At 41.9% G+C, this 22,634-nt stretch overlaps 1 protein-coding gene across 5 annotated transcripts in view; it reads right to left on the minus strand.

Moving 5' to 3' along the window:
* The window catches only part of unc5c (unc-5 netrin receptor C), a 229,617-nt gene that overhangs the window by 120,280 nt on the left and 86,703 nt on the right, over positions 1-22,634 (minus strand). Inside the window, exon 1 of one of the 5 annotated variants that reach the window (XM_037752701.1) lies at positions 12,319-12,975. The exons of 2 other annotated variants lie outside the window; for them this stretch is intronic. In XM_037752701.1, the coding sequence (XP_037608629.1) occupies positions 12,319-12,448 (130 nt within the window). In that variant the 5' untranslated portion in view covers positions 12,449-12,975. Of the gene's footprint in view, positions 1-12,318; positions 12,976-22,634 lie in introns of those variants that run through there. 2 more of the 5 variants (XM_037752702.1, XM_037752705.1) reach the window with 2 other exon arrangements.

The following is a 22,634-nucleotide window of genomic DNA, read 5'->3' on the forward strand; positions in this document are numbered from 1 at the left end:
CCCCCTCCTCGTCTCTCCGGTGTAACCCCCTCTCTCTGCTTTTTTACCTGGCAGATCGGCTTACCTCACGTCAGCCTAAAAACCATGGGAACCCCTATGCATGGTGTGTCACCACTGAATTATCGGTTTCCGCTGCACATGCTCGAGCATATCTGCAGCAAGCCATTATGGTGTATCGGTTTACAGTTGGTGTGCTGACTCCGGTGCAGCTGGTGTACTGTATGGGGTCATAGTTTATTGAGGTCTGGAATTAGAGAAACAAGCCTGTCATCTTACTAAGCTCGCTCATTTTTTCCAAGCTCAGATCTCATTTCTCCATTAACTTGACTTGAGGGAGGGCAGTTCAACAAAACCTTTCACTGTTGCTCCCAAACTTATGGGGAGGTCTGCATAATCCCAATAAACTCCCAATACTACTAATAAAAATAATACATCTGCTCAAATCATTTATTATGATCCCATATCCAGAAACATATCCTCATAAAACGGTTCATATGATATCTTACGAAAAGTTGTTGTGCGTTTTCCTACAAATGTCCAGCAACATGGGACGCACGTGTCAATTTCCGCTCCTGTCTTTTCAAAATAAACTTCTGTCTTCGTAGGAAATAACTTGGTTAAGTTTAGGCAAGAAAACTAGTTATGTTTAGGAAAAGATCAACTTGGTTAGGTCTAGGTAACAAAACTACTTAGATAGGTTTACAAAAAGATCAACTTGGTTAGGTTTATTCAACAAAACTACTAAGTTAGGTTCAACGTTTTCTCATACAACAGTTCGTATGATATTTTACGAAAAAATTATTCCTCCTTTTTCGTTTGTTTTCCTACAAATGTCCAGTAACATATGTCAATTTCTGCTCGTTACATGCATACAGTCTTTTTTTTTTTTAAACTTCCGTCTTCACAGGAAACAACTTCCTTAGGTTTAGGCAACAAAACTACTTAAATTTAGGAAAAGATCATGGTAAAGATCATTATTGGATATACACAAATTACAGTGCATTACTTTTCATAGGTATAGCAACGAATATTGTGTGAGACCAGCATGTTAGGTTTAGGAAAAGATCAACTTGGTTAGGTTTAGGCAACAAAACCACTCAGTTGGGTTTTGGAAAAGATCGTGGTTTGTGTTAAAATAACTCCGTAAGTAGCATAACTTAAGTACGGAATTTACGTGACAAATAAATCGTAGCATTCTGGTTCCACACGGGGTATGAACACCGATCTCCTGGGCAAAAGTCCAGTGTATTATGACCAACCTATCCACCCTGACCTCCTCCCAATGCAGCGTTTGTCACTCTTCATACTTCCTGGTTCAAAATTACATGGATTACATACAAAATTTATTTTGCATACCATATTTTGGTAAAGCTACGAACGTTAATAATACTAGCCATTAAAAATGTATCAATTGGTTTGAAAAGGTATTTGTAAATGCAGAAATTGATCCTTCATGTTGTGATAGTAGTACCGAGGGCTTATTCTAATCTGTAGGGAGCTCCGTGAGGTCTGCCACGGTAAATGTCTAAACCAATATTTTGGGTTCTCTGCCAGAACGGATTTGGGGCCCGTGGACGTTAAACAGCAAACAAGAGTTGTGTTTACTGTGGGAACTTTCGAGCGAGAATGCTCATCCGTATACAAAATAGGGCCAATTCAGACATTTGACCTGGTTTAGGAAACTCCTGCATTTTTTTCTCTCTCTCTGCATTTCAGAGCATTCATCACAACAACATCCATTATTCACCTTCTGCCTACTGTTTGGTTTGCTCCTTGAAAGGGGCAAATGCACAGCTGGAAGCTCCCCTCTGCTGCCAATCCCTTGCACAACTTGAAGATTTGCATTCATTGTACAGCTCCCAGTGTACTAAAGTAGGCACTCTTTCAGTCCGACGATGACACGCATGCAGACATTTTGTAAATGTGACTTGACTTTGCTCAATCCTTTTATGTTAGAACATCATGTAGGACAAGCGGGGACTGACAGATTGAGCTCATTAATAATTCTGACATTTACAGCAGTGAACTTTCAGAGCTGCGCAGACTGCTTTCTGTCATTATCAACCTCAGCTCCATGGCGTTCATTAACTGAAGAATGCATACAAATCAAAAAGACAACACAGACACTTATTCTCCACGTGGAAGTCCCTAATTTGGCAGATTTTATAAACGTTTGGTTCGCTGACAGATTCCTGAAGTGGAAGACTACGGTACAGTTTGCCTTCTCTGGCAGAGCACACACATTGTAGCGGCTTTGACAGTGTGCTTTACATATTAAGAGTCATAAAGTAACCCTTCACTGTGGGGCTTCTGTCTGGGCCCCATTTAAATGAGACCCATTGAGCCTGCCCCAGTTAAACACTGTCTGCCAGTACTTAGGTCACCAGGGACTGATCGTGGAGATATGGCACACACACACACACACACACACACAGGCTCACAAACACACGCTGTACAAACACAGGAAAGTGCTGACACCCAACAGCAATCTCCAGTTGCAAACCATTACTGGACTCGCAGTAACAAAGCCCAAAATGAAGAAAAGGAGGTCACGCAGTAGGGTGTTCGGGTTGGGGCGGTTAACTCTAAAAACCCTTCTATTGCTTTCGGAAAAAACTAAAATGTTTTCCAAAAAGCTGGCGATGAATTCCACAGTGTTTGTTGAGACTTGTACAGAGTAATTACACAAAAACATACACAAACAGCCATTCATCACATGCCCCCAACAGTCAAGCATGATTTCAATAGCATGATTTTTTAAAAACATCCCCGACTCTTTAACACACATTTTGACTTTTTCTCTGCTCTTGTCAATGGGAGTACACAGGGGGTTGGGGGGTTGGAGGGGTAGGGGGGGTTTAATCATACAATCAGTGCATACCAATTGTGAGGCTTTAATTTAGCACCTCATTTAACTCGGTAAAAACAACAACTTTACAGGCTGGCATTCTGACACACATTTAATTCTGCCCTCTGGTAATGGTCTGCTCTGTTTAAAAAGTCGGTTTGGCAGCTCTGTAGATAACAGATGGAAGAAAAATGAGGGGAATTATGAGAAAGATTGATTTCCTGGGGATGAATGGTCTGGTATTCACACAGATTTATCTGAAACAGACTTTCTCGGACTCTGTTATTATTGAATAAACACACACGCGCACGCACACTGTGCCACCATATGCGGGCAAACAAGAACACGCACACACACACACACACACACACAATGCTCACACAGAAAGCAAAGAAAACAGACTGGATTATGTGACTCCGAAGGAAAATATTGTGTGCGGTGATAAGAGGTGAAAGGGTGCAGACTGTTAAGGACACAAGTTACTTTTCAAAAACCTCTCGTTCCCCGAGATCTGAATGAGGCGGAAATAATTATTTCTTACAAGCGTAAGCACAAATGCGGTGTAGTCGCCTCTTCTCATGCCCTTTCCCTGATGTCTTGTAAAAAATGTATTCCTTCAGAAGAACAAGAACAAGCATTGTCCTTTTAGGCGTCCCGGGCCCATCTCAAAGGAACCGTAATGTAAACCAGAGGCTATAACTTCTCTTGTGGCATCTCAAAGCAGACACAGGAATGGAAGCAAAAAAAAAAGAGGGAATGAAGGAGGGGGGGGGGGGGGGGGGGGGGGCGGGGTGGGGGGGGCAGGCGGATGAAGTCCCTCATTTGAGCCCCATAAAAAACAAGGAGGCACAAACATTTATCTGTGGCTGAGGCTTTCATCGGATGCTTTAAGAGCGCAGAAATAACAGAGAGCAAGATGCTGATAAAGCGGAGACAGGAAATGGGGAGCGTGGGTCTCCTGCTCTCATGTTTCAGCCGGGACCAGTGGTCCCATACCTGCCCCCCCCCTACCCTCCTCCTCTCTCTCTCCGTTCTGCTGACATACATAGACCACAACCCTCCCCAGCCAGACATTAGTGCAAGGCCTGGAAACCACCACCGCACTCCAACAATGCAGAGCTGTGACACATTCGACAACAAAATGAAGTAAACGTTTCAGTCTGCAGGTACATAAAATTGCGTATATGGATGTATCCACTCGAGAGTTTGACAAAATACAAACGTCAGCTTGGCAAAATGACTTCTTACAGGATGAATACTGTTCCTATTCTTCACGAGGAGGGCTTTTATATATTTGCTTTAGTCCCATTCCACTCGTGAGGCTCCGGCTCGGAGCACAAGACAGGGCAAAGCCAGGATTAAGGGTTTAGCTTTGTCAATCAGAGTCAGAACAGAGGAGGAAGATAGCAGCTGGATTTCCATCCTGGAGAGCAGGCTGGATTTCCACAGAGACGTGAAAAAATTCAGGTGATTGCCGAAGCCTCCGCGCCGCGTGTGTGTGACTCAGGTGTTATGAGTCACCGTTGATATCATCTCACTCATTACCGCCTCAGTGGTACGTTGGCCCCACTTCTCATCAGACCTGAACATATAGCCTGGCTTTAACATCAAAGGTGCCCCGGTCGACGGCGGCGGAGCAGAGGATTGAAAGAGCTCCCTGAGATGAAGATGTTCGTCTGATTTTAGAACAGTCTCGTCTTGAATGATCTCATCATCTATCAAAGTCACAATGTCTTCATTTCCAATTGATCGGTTTTCATGCTTCTGTGTGCAGTTTTTAAGGTATGTGACTTATATACAGCAGGCTGTAGGTGAGATTAGCTTTGTTCCCCTCAATTACTGGAAGTCTGTGAGATCAGCAGTAGCTCTGGTTGAAGGTAGGATAACATACACTCTCTCCAATACTTATAATAAGTAATATTAATATTTTTTTCGTCATTGTTTTCACAATTACATGCACATAAATTCAGAAAAACATTATTCTGGAAGTACTAAATCCAACTACAAGCACCTCTAAAGCTCACTTCTTAGGGGTTACCTTTGAACACATATAAGCTAAATGTTTCCCCCTGTTTCCGGTCGTGTCTAGAAGGTAACCCACAAGTTGGGAAACTCGCAAGATGGTTAAGGTTATGGTCTCAAATATTTCAGGTTAGGCATTCCTCTTGAATAGTTGACCTCGGGTTAGGATAGGTCATCGGGCAGCGAGTCTCATGAGAGTTTTTGCATGTTTTTGCCAGATTTCACAATTTACGAGTTACCTTCTAGACACAAACTCTGTTTTTGTGCTAAACTAACCGCTGCTAGCGGTAGCTTCATATTTAGCGTACAGACACAAGAGTGGTGTCGATCGTCGTATCTAATTCTCAGGAAAGCAAATAAGCGCATTTCCCAAAATGTCAAACATTTCCTTTAAGACATTCCTCAATTTGGCTGCTTCTTAGCCCCACAGACAAGCAACAACTGAGATAAACCAGGATTATCTCACACCTTCAAACCGCATGCAGGGTACGCTCGGCCTAAATTTCCAGCCAACCGTTTAGTTGGATCTTCTATTATCTTGCTGTGTCATGTTAGGACTGCGCTCCATGCTGGGAACCAAGACCGCAGGGAACACTGTTAAAGGACATCGGGGAAATAACAGCATTCCCACTGACTCTGTCTTTTGCTGCTCATCAGCACTTTGAGCGTTTTATAGTGTCTGTTGTGTGCATAGTACCAGCATTCCAGCAGCATCTCAAATCCCCCCGTTTTTGTACCCTAATCCTCTTTGCTAGGTAGGATAGCATGTATGGCAACAGTACAGGACGTTTGTTTTTTTTTGCAGTGTGCGTGTGCACAGATGATTACATCGGCTAAATTATGATGACGATTATCACGCAATTATATAACAAACATGAAGAAAAGCAGATTAGAGATGTTACTAAATGATCAGGATGAGTAAATGTAAAAAAATCATAAAAAATACAGCAATAACTATCTAAATTAAAGTTTCCTTGCAGCTACTATCTTTTAGTAACTCCTATGTACCTGCGTTTGTAATGACATGTCCTTGACTGATTTCCCGTTAGGAACACAAAAATGCAGAAGGACATTAGTGGTTGAGCACCGGGGGGGGCTAGGCCATGATGCCAAATTAAAGGGCAGAAGTGGAGTGTGTACTTATACTCGCTCATGATGTGCTCTGTCAGCCCTGCTGCTTATAATGGCATGGGAAGGGCCACTTAACTCGTAATCACTTCTCTCTCCCCCTTTGGCTCTGGTCCTCCTCTCCACTCCCCCACCCCTGATTTTCTGACTGTCGGCTCTGATCTCTAATCATAAATGAACTGTAGATCAAGAGCAGGGACAGTGGTCCACACCCCCGTCCCCTTTGGCTGAGATCCTGTAATCACCGGGCTCTTGGCTAGGAGAGGCCAACAAGCCTTTGAATGAGAAATGACTGTACCTCTCTAATGCATCAGCCATCTCAACTTTGAAGAGCCATTTTCTGGCATGAGAGGGTATCACAGGTAGGAAAATCAGGTCACCACCACCACCACCATCATCATCTTTACAATCATTATCTCATCCACTAGCGTAATTGAAAGCGGGACCTTTTTATACAATTATTTTCATTTAGCTGTCCAAAGCCTAAAAAGCTAAACTCGCCACAATATGTCACAGTAATGTTATGCCCTGTGGTGCACTTTGACTCGCACAGAAACACACACACACTATCTAGGTGGCGCAGTATACATTGTGTGGAGAGACACAGGTCAGCCATTCTGGCACAGGCCTGCCTGTCAAGTGCTGCTACTTGTGCCGGGCTCTGCTAATGGACTGCTAATAGAAGTGAATGTTGCACTGTGAAGCTCCCCTGTAGTTGAGAGTGTCACACAGGGTGATTAATGACACACTCTCCTCTCCTCCCCTGTCCGTCCCTGTCCTCGCTCCATATCTCGCTTTCACCCCTTCTCTTCTCTCTTCCTCTACCTCTCCACTCCTCCTCGCCACTAATCTTTCTGTCCCATTTGCCTCTATTGTGTCCTTGCGATCACCCTCTTCTTGCTCTTCACCACTGCAACTCTTATTGCTGTCCTTTGCGTCTGCCTCTCTGGGAGGAGACGGGGATGATGATAGGAATCTGAAATCAGCATTATACTCCCCAACAAGTCAAGTTTATTTGCAAAGCTCTAGTTTCCAAATGGCTGCAATATGAGGATAACAAATAAAAATGGCAAGAAAACCTCTAACAGAAACCTCATTAGGAAAAAAAGCTTTTAGGTTTACTTTACTGGAAGAGGCATCTTTCCACCAGGCTGGTCAGAGAGCATAAATACGCAGAATAAACACTAAAATTGCTTCGGGGAACCACTCATATCTGGTGGATGGGTATTGGCAGCAAGGCACCCGGACAGCAGAAGCATTGTGGACACTGAGGTCATGATCTCTGTATTGTTCCTGGGAGTTTGTTGGTTTTAACAACCTGAGGAGGAGTTCACATTCTGTTATCATACACAAATTAAACATTATTGCTGTGCCATTGTAAAGCACTTTGGTCGACTTGTTTTTCAATGTGCTATATCAATAAAATGATTCGATTCACATTCTGCTATCATACACAAATTATACATTGTTTTAAGGACTGATTTTAGGCTATATTTATTTAAGTTATACTCAAATATAATACAAGAATTTAGAAAGGGGAAAGCTCTGAAACATAATTAGACCGTTATAACGGGAGATAAAATGTACAGATATTGTAAGGGAAAAGATAAATGATTTAGTAAAGTAAAAATCTAAAATAATTTGAATATTTCAAAGGCTTTTTTGGTGGCTGGTTAAACATTTCTGAGGCATGTGGCGTTGCACCATAGACTAGTATATAAGATGTGGACGTAGTCACCGTGACGTCATACATTCGTTTTTGGACCACCCTTTTGAAGCCTCGAGGTCGGCATTTTGGCTGTCGCCATCTTGGTTTTTTGGAACCAGAAGTGAATTAACTGAATAAGACATTTTTAGGCAACCAAAATGTTACAATTACCTTTCATGAACTGAAAACACACTGTGAAAGGGTTAAAGTTGTAAGACGAAAACATGGACAACACCCAGACCGGACAACTACGTGGTAGCGACATGACAATCACAAGGTAGCCTTCTCATAGACTTCGATACAATCAGACTTCTTTTTGCAACCAGAGGAGTCGCCCCCTGCTGGCTGTTAGAAAGAATGCAGGTTTAAGGCACTTCAGCATTGGCTTCATTTTTCAGACCTGGGAGTTGCCGACTGGGTTGCACTAAAGCGGAGTTTGAACTCATGACCTCAGTATTATACGGCGACAGTATTTGCCTCCACCAGCACATTACAAGATCCACCAGCTGACGGCAGAACTGTTCCCAGCCCCAAAATAACTCCATGTATATTTTCTGCCATCATAACAATAGCATATGACATCAAGTGGAGCAGGGAAGCGAACTCAGCAGCAGCCACTTTTCACAGTAATTATCACTCTACTTCCACGCTCCGCCTGTGGCTCAGCTAGCAACCGGCATGCACCTCTGACCCCTCTCAGCACCGTCGGACCATACTGTACACCCTGTTTACTCTGCCCTCTTCCTTTCACCTGAGCACAGGGGAGTGCCTTACTGAATCTTAATTTCCTCCAATTACACTAAATTGCTTTGACTGTAAGTGTGTGTCATAATGCCAGCTCATGGGCGCTGGCAAAGGGCTATCATAGAGGATAATTCATAAGTACCGCTCCTTGCACACAATGTGCTCATTGTGCATACAAGCCCTGTTTATAGAATGACCGCGATGGTTGTAACGTTAGCGGCCCCAGAGGAGCCGGTTGTCAGGCCGCAGGGAAGCCTGTTAGAATAATAATGATAGAAATAACATGCACGTTTACCTGCGCTCCTAAAGCAGATCAGCCTGAAAAGGAGTGTTGGAAAATTGCAACGTCTTACTGTGCACTGAGTCACGATATTTTAGAAACCATATATAATAAGGAACTTTTAACTTTTCCCTCTGAAAACAATCCTCTGAGGGCACATCATCAGAAAGTGGGGAGGTGGCAGAGACAGGAACATGGTGAAAGAGGAAAAGAGAGACATAAGAGCAGCATTGTGGAAAAACTGAACTAATTCCCAGGAAGGCCACTACCCTGGGCTGGACTTTAGACTTTTATCCACAGCCTAACACAGACATACAGTATAAACCATAAACTGTATATAGGAGTAGTAGAAATGGACGTAGTCACCGTGACATCACCCATTGGTTCGTGGACTGCCGTTTTGAAGCCTCGAGTTTGGCATTTTGACCGTCACTATCTTGGTATTTGGCCGTCGCCATATTGTTTTTTGCAACCAGAAGTGACACGAAAAGGTAGAGCTGAGCCCAACCGAACGCTTAATAAGGCATTTTTAGGCAACCAAAAAGTTTATAATTAACATGAACTGAAAACAGACTGTGAAAGGGTTAAAGTTTCAAGACGAAATTGCGGACAACTTGCAGACCGGACAACGCCGTGGTAGCGACCTCTCAATCACAAGGAAGCCACGCCCTAAATCATCCCCTGCTTTATGGTCTATCTGACTCATAATTTACTAAATGAACATCATGCTGTATTGAAGAAGACTTGAAACTAGCGATTGAGAACATAGTCTTATGTTTACAATGTTTACTGAGGTAATAAATCAATTCATTTTCTCAGACTTCTTTTTGCAACCAGAGGAGTCGCCCCCTGCTGGCTGTTAGGAAGAATGTACGTTTAAGGCACTTCTGCATTGGTTTCACTGGAATATACTGGTATAAATATGTCAGTGCTAAGGAACATTATTGGTCAGAATTCAATTAAGCAAACGCTATTCTCTCCCTCACACCATATGTTTAACATACAAAACTGTCTCAATTTAAGTATTTACAAATCCTCAATGAACCCATATCCTCTTCTTTTCCTCCCTGAGGCAGATTCAATATGTGAATATGTTTTCCCCTGATTCACTGGTTCGGTCTGTTTCATGGATAACAATATCTAATATTTCATCTACAAACTGTTTTTTACATTCACTTCCCCCGTAAAAGGAAAAAAACTTTTTAAAACATCTCTTGCCGTCTTTTCCCCCAACATATCATCATGATATTCCACATATTCCCATAACAACTTGACATCCTCCATCGCCTTTTTAAAACAACATGCACACAGATACGGACACTGCACACACATACTGTACAGCTCTGCCGCGGCTGCATGTGCTGGAAATACCAGGAGTACATCTGTTCTTGCACCAAGGGTTTCCAATCAAGCTACTGTCAGTGTCACAGAGCTCCCAGCAAGCTAGCTCTCTGGCAGCTCCCAGCTTATATCTGTCTCAACCTGTCTCCTTTGTCAAGAGTTCAGCAGGTTAATGAGCACTCTCATTTCCCAGTGCTCACTTCTGTGTGTAGATCGGGGTGAGAGCAAGTCCTCTCTCAAAGGCAAAGTCAGGGGGAAGTAAAAATAAACTGCAACAACCAGATGAAATGTGCCTACAGTAAGTATACAAAAAATATGTTCCAGTGACTCCAGAACTAAATATGCAGGAGCGCGGGTGGTTGTTGTACGAGGAGCGCCTGCATGGGTAAGCGAGCCACTTTAATCAGCAGTAGTTTTACATTGAAGAAGTGACTCTCCAGCGATTTGGAAATGTGTAGAGCTCATCAGTGACCAAAAATAGCAGGGCCCATTAATTAGTCTCAAACAATGTTCTCCTGCTGTATCGACTCCTTAATGGACAGAGAAGGACCTTGTTCGTATTCCCATCTAGTCAATGACACAGGGCTCTCTGGGGCGTTGGGATGGGTATTATGTCATCTCACCCTGCCCTTCAGAAACCGGACCTGTGCTGTTTTTTTATTCCTCCTCTGCCTCTTTTTTGCTCATTAACTATGCAGGAGTGAGATGAAGGTCTGGAGCAGCTAGATAAGGTTGCTCGCAGACCCCCAGCCCCGTCTAGGATATGTGCTTGGACCTCCAATTTAAGCTTGCGTTGCTCTTTCATGAGCAGCAACTTTCGCCGAGAAAAAAAAAATATGTTACATCGTTGGAGAAATCTGCAACTAAGCCTTTCTCCTGTCTGCAAAACCGAGGATCTGCTCGTTTCTTCCCATCTCATCAGCCGTTCCAGAAAGAGCAGGCAGACCACCTACCTCAATTCCAGAGGCATCTTGACACACATGCACAAACACATACTGAACGCTCGCCCTCACACAGATGGCTTCCTCCGAGCTCCCTTTGTTTGATAGACAATCCCACTCAGGAGAGAGCGGATTAAGTAAATGGCTTCAGGTGTTGTGCCATTATCTCAGTGCTCTCCATACCTGACAGCTATACTACGGTTTACAGAAAACATCTTTCAACAAGAAGACTCTACTCTGAGGGAAACGGCACTGAAGGCTTAAAAAAGAAACAGCAACAACAAGGTGCTTACTGGTTGAATACAACAAGGAATTAAAACTGATTATAGAGGTATGTGAGGTGAAAATGAAAATTGTATCGAAAAACATACAGATTATTCAATCGTAATAAAGAGCTGACTTCTGAGCAAAGGTCAAGACTATTTAATTGTTTTAGTTTCACTGAACTTTAACACTAATCATCATTAAAGGATGATCTTAATTTGGAATTAAACTACTCATATGAAGGTCAAAACAAGATTGCCCAAGAATGAACAATTTTGTGGATTATTGTTTAAACCTGGAAAAATCAAATGAATGAACATCGAGCCTCTCATCTGGACGGTTTTCACAGTGTGAGCAGATGTCCATATGAATCTAAATAGATAGCAGTATAGAAACTGGGTCAAGAGTTAGAATTTAAATTTAATTTGGTTCATAATAATTAGGGTAAATAATAATTGTCTACATATTAGATTTGACCTCCTGTAATGTGATTCAGAATTAATAAGGCAATTTGTATTTCTAGTGAATCTATTCATGCACAACAATCTTTACTTTAAGGATTAATTTGGGTTGGATGTAAAAAACAAAAAAATGACATTTTGATGGCATCTCGGAAGCTTTTTGATTTATTTTCCTAGAGAAACAGATGTCCTCGTGGGATTTTCGTGGTTTACACAACTGAAATAAGCAACATTCAATATCTTAAATTAAAGTTTCACCCTTTTTTCCCATCATGGTTTTCCACAGAACAGTTAATTTGACCTTTATGGTTTGTCATATCTTCGTAATTAGCCCACATTATTGGGAGTTTATGATTTTTAGGCCTTCTTGCTTTTTTCCACAGGCTGAATTTATGCCTTAATCTCAGTGCCAAAAGGTGAATAACCTATTGTATTTTTAATGCAAAGAGTGTGAGTAACTTCAGGTGGTTCTTCCTGTCCACTCCACCCTTAGCTGTATAGCCTACAGGAGTTTAGACAACTTTTACGCAGCGTAAAAGCCAAGTTCACAGGTCAAGAATGGGGACTTTTAACTTTATTACCTTGAGCCCCTCCGATATCCACCAGGAGAACAACGAGCAACAACAGTCTGGACACGGTCCGCATCTCAGGAGAGGATCTCGGCACTCTTCCTCCTCCTTCTCTAGCAGTCTGTGCGCCGCCGAGCCCCATGGTGAGGAGTCCAAACTCCGCTCCGAGTCACTGGGAAATTGCGCTCAAAAGAAAACACGCACTATTTCTGTCGCTCCTTGTTGTTGTTGCGCTGCAGTCGAAAAAAGAAACCCCGAGTGCAAAAATACAAAAACGGCTTTTGCAGAGAATATATCCAGCAGTGTTTGTTGCGGTCATGCAAAATAAACTGTGCCAGTTTGTGGAACAAGAGGCGGGTGCATCGCCCTCCGTCAGGAGGAAGGATGTTGCATTAAAATCGGTCCCCGTTCCGTTTTCCCTTGAAAGCTTCACTTGGTTTGTTCTCTGTAGGTGTGGATCGATGTCTTGGTGGCAAATTCATGCTCAGGTTTAGTCCCCAACACACACACGAAATTCAAAGTCCTCCGGTGAGTCCTCCACTCTCTCTCTCTGTGTGTCGCACCTTTTCACCCGTGCCAGCTGAGTGAGTGTGTGTATGAGAGCCGTGTGTGCGTGCGCCGCGCCTTGCGCTCCACTGACGGGACTGAACCAGGAGGAAGGAAAGGAGAGCAGTCTCTCTGCGGGCTACCTTCACTCCTTCAACCAATCCAAGTGCTCCGGCAAGTGGTGGAGGCGCTGTATAAAAACCTGGCCCGGACAGCTGGCGGAGGAGGAATGGATGGATGGATGGTGTTCATTAAAATACAAGAAGTTCAATGGATGTCAATCATTTTTAAGTTAGTGATGCCCATACAGCTCTAAAGTAGCATTTCAAAATAAGTTTACATTTTATTTCATTTAGTCTCTATTTAAAAAAACATTTCTGAAACCATTTGAGCCACCATAATATTTTAAAGGGGAACACCACCTTAATTAAGAATTCCAATATGTTATTTCCTATAGGCCTATAGGGAAGTTCAATCAATATGTGTGAGCATGAGCTGCTCTCTCTCTCTCTCTCACTCGCTCTCTCAAAGCCAGAAACCAGAGAAGTGAGTCTCAAACTTGTGATGTCATTGAGGGCTGCGACTAACGATTATTTTCATTGTCCATTATTTTTTCCGACTAATCGATTAGTTGTTTGTTTGTCTATAAAATATCAGTGTATCCCCAAAGCCCGAGATGACAAATGTCTTGTTTTGTCCACAACTCAAAGATATACAGATCACTGTCATAGATGAGGAAAGAAACCAGAAAATATTCAAATTTAAGAAACTGGAATCAGGAAAATTTAGAATTTTTTTACTTAGAAATTGACTCAAACTGATTAATTGATTATCCAAATAGTTGGCAATTAATTTAATAGTTGACAACTAATGGATTAATCATTGTAGTGCTAATGTCATTAAGTATTAAGTCTGGAGCTGCTCCATATAGACAATGAATGGGAGGCTGCATTCGTGGACCCACAGAATGTTTGTTTTCTTTTTTATACCCAAATGATCTTTATTCTATTGTAGTGTTGTCAGTTGTGAAACATAAATGTACCCATATACTCAGAGCATCCCCATGGGTGCAGAGCCATGCCCTGACAAATCTGGTGCCCTAGGCAAGATTGTAGCTGGTGCCCCTTGCATCGCAGCCAATTCCACCACCAATCATTGTGTTCATATACGCTCACACAGAAACTGCATAGCTTCATGTCTTTGAGATTAAGCCATGCAGATCATACTTAAAATAAAAGGTGTATTTCTCAAAATGATGTTGTAGGTTATTCCCCAAACACCTGATTAGTCTTTCCAACTTTCCCTAATGAATTTAAGGTGGTATTAACTAACATATACTCTAACTATTTATTAGCTATAGGGTGAAGCTGCGGGCAACCCAGAAAATAGGTCCTATTTAATAGGCTATGTGTTGTTGTGGCCTCATTTGGTAATATTTTGAAATAATAGTATTAAATAGTATTAGTAAAAAAAAGTAAACGTTATAAAAACAAATTTTCCCCTCATTTGGGGTGCCCCTGTGGATGGAAGGCGACCCTAGCATTCGCCTATACCGCCTTTGCCTAGGGCCGGCTCTCCCTGGGTGCTCTCAGTGTTATCTGTAACATCTTTCCCTATTCATTGTCTACGGAGCAGCTCCACACTTTATACTCAATGACCTCACCAATTTGAGTTTTAACATTAGTTTTGGGATTTGGGAGAGAGTTGTTCATGTTTATTCATATTTTTTGGACTGTCTTAGACCATAGGATTAACATATATGAATTTTGTATAAGGCCGTTGTTCCCCTTTAATTAAGGTACTTGTTATAGGTCTATTGTATTGTTAGTGGTGGAACAAGTACTCATACTTTACTTAGGTTAAGTATTTTGCTACCATAATGTAAAAATATGTGACTGATAAATTAATATAAATAGTATTTTTACTGATGCATCAATGCACTTGAAGCTAGTTTTGACTACAGTTAGCCCAGTGGTTCCCAACCTAGGGGTCGAGCCCCTCTAAAGGGTCACAAGATAACAGGAAGAGTCGTGACATGATTAGGTGAGAGGATGGAAGAAAAAACAAAGTTCTGATACATAATTCTATATTAATTTTTGGACTTCTCTCTAATCTCTAAAATTTTTGTTTTAATTTTTTTTATGAAATATTGGATCATTTGACCTATTTGGGACTCAAGCTGTTATTATATGAGAATTTTAGAGGGGAAATGTCTTTTCTGTGGAACTGCTATGGACTCATAAACATCTGAAACATGTCAAAGAGCCTCAACTATAAACAGATCTTTTTTACAAGGAGTCACAAGACAAAGTAACCAGTAACTATAGCTGCCAATTAAATGTAATTTTTTTTTTTTTAAAATACAATATTTCCCACTGAAATGTAGTGCAGTAGAAGTATAATGTAGCAGAAAATAGAAATACTCAAGTAAAATACAAGTACCTCAAAATGGTACTTACTGGAGTACCTTTCCACCCCTGTGTATTGCCAACAGGTGCTTCCGTTTCCTGGTCTCTCTGTGTGTTTTGAGAACATAAATCGTCATTAATTTAGCTGCATGCAGGCGCTGCAACAGGAAGGCATAATTTATTGGACCGGGCCCTGCACTCACCCTTGTTTCTGTCACTCTAATTGTTATTTAGCAGTAGTAATGGCATGTCACAAAACCTGATCAATAATGACCTCAGCCTAACAGACACAGCTGCTCTTGAACACACACACACAGAGAGACACACAGACACACACAACGATTTGCTTTGCAGAGGGAAATTTGTTTCAGTGATTCCGATAAAAGGCTGATGAGTAATTACATATGCATGACAGATGTCTGGGCAATGCCCCCGATACTTCATGATTAATGGGAAATTTGAGCTTGACACTATCTCTGCACCAAAATGAAACGTGATAAACTTTTAAAATATGAATCTAATTTAAGAAGCATAGTATATTCTCCTCCCCTCCATCACCATTTTTACATGTACGGTGATGTCAACGGCCAGCTGTCATCCTGCTGGCATTTCAATTTCAGGTAGGATGTGCAGGAAATTGCTTTTATTCTCGACTCAATGTCTTCTAGGTTAGGAATGATAGCTGTGGTTTGGGTCTCCAAAATTATATCTCATATTGTATATTCTACATAATGCACAGTGTGTTTAATGTGTGGTGTAATGTCTTTTGCCATTTCATATAGATTCAATAAGGTGCTGTAAACGTTCCTCAGAGAGGGTCGCTCAGAGAGGGTTGCCAGTGGTGAAAGTGAAAGTGAAGCCAATGTGGAAGTACCTTAAACTTGCATTATTTCTAATAGCCAGCAGGGGGCGACTCATCTGGTTGCAAAAAGAAGTCTGATTATATAGAAGTCTATGAGAAGTGAGCCTACTTCTCACTTGATTTATTACCTCAGTAAACATTGCAAATATGAGTTTATGGTCTCAATCACTAGTTTAAAAGTCTTCTTCAACACAGCATGATGTTCATTTAGTAAATTATGGTCCCATTTAGAGTCAAATAGACCATAAAGCAGGGGATGCTTTAGGGCGTGGCTACCTTGTGATGGACAGGTCGCTACCACGGCGTTGTCCGGTCGGGTGTTGTCTGTGTTTTCGTCTCACAACTTTAACCCTTTCACAGTGTGTTTTCAGTTCATGAAAGATAATTATAACCTTTTTGGTCACCTGAAAATGTCTTATTCTGCATTCGGTTGTACTTAGCTCCACCCTCTCGTGTCACTTCTGGTTGCAAAAAAACGAGATGGCGACGGCCAAAATTCTTGAGGCTTCAATACGGCAGTCCACAAACCAATGGGTAACGTCACGGTGACTATGTTTCTATTTCTTAGTCTGTGGTCCATGCTAACTCCATAGTGATGCATTCATGCTGCTATCAAAGGTGCTCTGTTTGGTCAAGATATGACGAGTGTACGAGCAATACGGGAGCGAAACTGAGGCAATGTTCCTTAAACGAACTTGAAGCGATGTGTGCATTTGTAACGGCATCTCATCTTGCTCGATGTATTCATTTGAACAAAAACAAAAAGAGCACTCTGACCATGAAGGCCACATCCTGACCCTGCCACCAGCATGTCACATTACAAACCGGGATTTCTCAGCTTGCGCTTTATTCTTCAGCTCCTCAGTCACCCAGCTCTGGCGATGCCTCACACATAGCCTCATTTTCTTCTTCTTTGCTGACTGGAGTGGAAAGCGGCGTAGCCCTCTGCGGCATGCAGCCCATCCAATTCAAGGTTAAATGATGTGTGCTTTCTGAAATGTCCTTCTGCACACTGCTGTTGTACCGAGCTGTCATTTATTTGTGGCCTGTTAACTTGGACAAGTTTTGCCAGTCTCCTCTAAAAGCAAGTGTTAAATTATCAAGTCCCTTCCATTGTTTTTTGTTTCATTCTCTTGTGATCTGTCATTTAAAACACAGTGGAATAATTTTTAAAAGTTAGTTATGAGACATAAAAAAAAATATGAATTGCAATATGTGAGATAAAAACATAATCACATAGAACTCAATGAAAATACTCTATTAGGCAAAACACTTTCTGTTGCTTCCCAGAGAATTGCACTAAATCAATAATGCTATGTTGTCTCTTGTTTGGCTCTAAAGCTGCTGGATCAAGGTTTAAAATTGTTTTTAAATTCCTTATGAACTGCCTCTCAGTGCAGTCGAGCAGCACAATATTTGGCAATTACTGTATCTAGTCTGAAGGAGTGATGCATAAGAGAAAGAGGGAAGATGTCTTCACAAGAAAACACTGAGGCGTAAATGCCCCCCAGATTGTTAACATGCCCCTTTCAGCAAATAACTCCCCCTCACATGCACACCTTTGTGAGGATAGAAGCATTTTTGCCCACAGCGCTGCTGTTAGATGGATGTTTTAGTCTTGCAGGAAACTTGACACTGTAGTACGCGACAACCCCAGGAGGTTCGGCCGTGTCTGAGATGCTGAAAGTGGAGTGTCTGGAGCGAACGACCCCAGCAAGCTAAAAGTCCCTTGAATCAAACGCCCATTTTAGCTTTCAGTTTAAGAGCAACTGAACTCCTGAACTTTACATGCTTTATAACTATGCTTTATTTATGCGTGACCCACTGTCTGAGTCACTTAGTTGTTGGCTTCGATTTGAAGGTACTGCAGAAGATGGATACTAAATGTGTGTGTATTTCATCTTTATTGCCACCAAAAAGGGAAGTGTGAAAAGTTCACCCCATTTAGATTATATCATTCTGTGTCTTTTTCAAGAACAGGTTAAACGTGTGGATTTTACGTTATCAGTGAGTTTGAAAAAGAAAAGGTGGGAAGCTGTGTAGACAGCTTTGTAGCTCCGTCCTTCTCAGAAGCCAGAAGGATAGCACGTATCCTCTTGTGGTTTTAAACACATAGTGACCTTTGCTGACATATTGGAGCAAGAGCTTCTCTGTTTTATACACACTAGCTGTATCACTTTGGCCCAAACGGTGATATCTCAACTATTACATACATTACCATGTAATGTTGTTAAGACATCCATGCTGAAATAACTCTACTTGATGAATCAGTAACAAATTTTGTACTCATTCCCAGATGAAAAATTCTGGTAACTTCTGCAATCCCCTGTAACGCCACCAGGAGGCTGACATTTCTGGTTTTTAGTGAAATGTTTCAACAATTATTGGATGGATTGCCATGAAATTTGATACAGGCATTCATGTCCCACTCAGGATGAATTGTAATAACTTTGTTTTTTACCATAGACTGTATCTAAGAAGTGGACGTAGTCACCGTGACGTCATCCATTGGTTTGTGGAGAATTTTGAAGCCTCGAGTTCGGCATTTTGGCCTTCGCCATCTTGGTTTTTGGCCGTCGCCATCTTATTTATTTTTTTGCAACCATAAGTGACACGAGAGGGTGGGGCTATAAGTACAACCGAACTCTGAATGAGAACACTGAATAAGACATTTTTTAGGCAACCAAAAAGGTTATAATTAACGTTCATGAACTGAAAACACACTGTGAAAGGGTTAAAGTTGTAAGACGAAAACAAAACACGGGACACTAACGATCAGCTGATTGCAAAGTGAAACGTGACGCACGGGATGCGAACAGCGGCCTCCTGGATGACAGCATTGTGTCTGATGCCCTGGGAATGAGAACGGGCTGAGCATCCCCTGCTTTATTGTCTATTTGACTCTAAATGGGACCATAATTTACTAAATGAGCATCATCTTGTATTGAAGAAGACTTGAAACTAGTAATTGAGACCATAAACTCATATATACAATGTTTACTGAGGTAATAAATCAAGTGAGAAGTAGGCTCATTTTGTCATAGACTTCAATACAATCAGACTTCTTTTTGCAACCAGAGGTTGCCCACTGGTTAAAGCCCATGTTAAACCTTATACCTGCTAAAAAATCTGCGCGTTATTGTTAGCATGCTGAAGTTAGCATTCACCTCAATGCACCGCTGTGTAAAAGTGCAGCCTCACAGAGCCTCGAGCATCGCTGTAGACTCTCAGTCTCGTTATACTCTTCATCCTTTGTTGAGGGACATGTTTCCCAGAAACAAATGTCAGACATCCCATATTGCTGCCGAGCGCTCACAAGACCTCTGTGTCTCCCGCCAGGCTGTTGATCAATTAGACAGACAGATTGATAGGCAGCCAAACAAGCAGAGAGATATGCAGGCAGACTGATGATGATGCAGAAAGGCAATGTAATGCAGTCTCTATGTGGGAACCATCCCCCTATCATCCACCACCACACACATGCACACAAATAGGCCTCCGCTTCTTTCTAATTTTAAAGATAAACATCACTGAGTGAAAATGGAATTGGAAATTAATCATGGCTATAAATTAAGTCACCTTTAGGGGTATATCCTTCTTCCTCATCCACAGAGTTACAGGTAGATATAGCTGGAGTTAGTCTGTGCAGAGCTGCAGGATAGAGAGGAATTTGAATGATGACAAATGGCATTATATGTTTTGCACACAAAGCAGTGGTTTGGGGCTGATTTTTTTTTTACAACTGTGAGCCAGAGACACAGTGAATGGTGGCGATGGCAGTATGTGCCACACAATAAAGCTGCTTTCCATCGCTTTGGGCACACTTTACTGCTGCTCTTGATATCAGTATTAAAAGTGATTTGCGGCTCCGTATGTGGCAAGGAATCAAAACTTAATTTAGGCAGATAAAGATGCCATTTGGGAGGGAGATAAAGTGCTGCATCATGGGAGATGTGTTCCCCAGCCCTGCTCTCAGCTCCTCACCCTCACAGCGCCCTCAGATTTACTAGCTCTTTTTTCCTGCTCCATAAAACAGCAAATCTGCTCGCCAGGCGACACAGGCAAATGTTAATGGATTCATTTGTCAAGAACCTTCCACTTATTTACAGTCCTCTTCCATTACCGCCGCTCCTCCTGCGAGAGGAAAACCAGTGGCCAAAGTCAAAATATCGATTTGCCTGTCCATCACCAGCGTGAGTCATCCAGTAAAAACACAAAGCCAAAGACACTGCTGCCACCAGGAGTGTGTTTCAACATGACAGTTATACAATCGCTAGCTTTTTTTTTGTGGATGGTGGCTGTTCCCATCACTGCAATTATGTGATGTAATAAGCGTAAATAAAATGTCAGCGCAATTCATCATTTGCAAATTTTTTAAGAAAAATCACACATTTAATTATCATTTCCATTATCTGCAAGTGATGTGATGAAAGAACATTACTCAGCGCTGAAATCTGTTTTCATTTATTTATTTTTTTCAGCTGATTAGACTGTTGTCAGGCTATTAAATAGGTGTTATCTGTCGCTATAAGCACCATAGATGTGGGTCAATAGGGGCCTACTACACCCAATAGTAGGTTTTATCATCTATTCACATGACAGATCACCAAAATAAGTTATAAAAGAACACAACGCAGACGCAGAAGTAAAGTATAGTATAGACAGCGTGAAACTCCATATGGGGTGGAGGTCAGGGTCGATAGATGGGACACAAAACACACTTTTGGCTTTCACCCGGGAGACCAGGGTTTGCATCCTGTGTGAAACCAACAATGTGTAGTTGTTTTTCACTTTTGAAATGTAGTTATTTAAAGCCAAAACAATGTTTTTCCCTAAACTTAGCTAAGTAGTTTTGTGGCCTAAACCTAAAGAAGCCTTTTTGTTTGTGTTCGAAACGTAACGTTTCATTCACTTTTACAACGTAGTAGGTATAGTAGGCCCCTATTGACCCACATCTATGGTGCTTATAGCGACCGATAACGCCTATTTCCTGGCAGTCGAATCGGGTGTTTTTTGCACACACAAAACATAATTTCTTGGTGTCAAGGAACATTTGTGGAATTATTTGCTCGCCTTATAAAATGACTGAACTTCACACAGCGAATGAACATGTCAACATGTTTTATTTATTATTTTTTGTAGCAGATAGTGTTCAGAGTGAGGCACAGGGTTTTAAATATTTTACTTGGGGCGAATCTTACTCTGAGAGTGAACAGTTTTACCTGAAATTACATTTCTCTTGAGCTTCCCATAAGAGAAGTCTGAAGAAGCTTCATTAATGCTGTTTGTACTTAAGCACATATACAGTACAAAGAGTACTGGGGTTGATTATATTGGCGTGCTGCAGCTCCTTAGACCACCAGGGTTGCTCCACTGTGACTGCTGACGCAAGCCAGACCTTGACCCCATGTGCACCAGCCACTGATGGTTCAGACTTCTCATTTGAACACTCAGCCTGGAGGAAGGTGAGAGCCCCGCTGCGCCGCAGACCAGATACCCCCCCCTCTCAACACATCTTATATCTTCTCCACTGCCCAGGTTGGCTGAGCTGTGGCCACTGGATCAAAGCTTCAAGCTCCATTCTGTTTAGTATCCGTCCAAACCTTCCTAGATCAGATCTGAGCCAAACAGATATCACAATCTGAGCGGAAATATGACTAAAAGATTCACAGCTACTGATGTGGTAGCAGTTGTTGTAGTAGTAGTAGTAGTAGTAGTAGTAGCACTTCATTAATCCCTCTCAGGCATATTTCTCTATCACAGAAACATCAAAAGCAATGTAAGATGCAATACCAAAACATAAGCAGGTCACACACAAGCCAACCGCTCATACATATGCACCACCAATTTGCAGATTCCAGATAGCATCATATATATTATGCAAAACATGCTAGTGCAAAGTTCAATCCTGGAAAAATAAAATAAAATGAGTTGTTTATCATATTTCCCATGGAACTAAATGTGATCATATACTGTAGGATGTGATCATGTTTGCTCCTCTGTGCTTAGAGTTTCTGATGCTATTGTCAGTTTTACTGTGAAACTGAAGATCATTACGGCTCTTTAGATCACAGTCACTCGAAGAAGACAACACATTAGCAGCCTGGACTGGGGGCATTTCAATAGGAGAGCAGCACAACAATATCCACAAAGCAGCTACAGGATGTCTGTGATTCATTGTTTAATAAACACAGAGTATATCCTTGAAGAAAAGTATTTACTCCCTTTCCACGGCGTGCCGTGACTCAGATCCACAGAGGTTGCTGCGTGGCCTTTTGCTAACTATATAAAAGCTTCTGATTATCTCTCGCTCACCTCGGCTCAGAGGCCAGACTCTTATAGCACTGCAGTATCTCACAGTCTGCCATCCATACTGCTTCATCCCCCATCATTCCCTCTTTCCTGCTCCTTCTTTTTTCCTTTTCCACGGTCCCCACCTCCCATCCGGGGAAATGGCTTGGCCTTTCTGAAGTAAACAGGCATTAATCACTCCTTGAGAGGGAATTGTCCGA

This window comes from Sebastes umbrosus, chromosome 19 (assembly GCF_015220745.1).
Source record: "Sebastes umbrosus isolate fSebUmb1 chromosome 19, fSebUmb1.pri, whole genome shotgun sequence".
Classification (NCBI taxonomy): Eukaryota; Metazoa; Chordata; class Actinopteri; order Perciformes; family Sebastidae; genus Sebastes; species Sebastes umbrosus.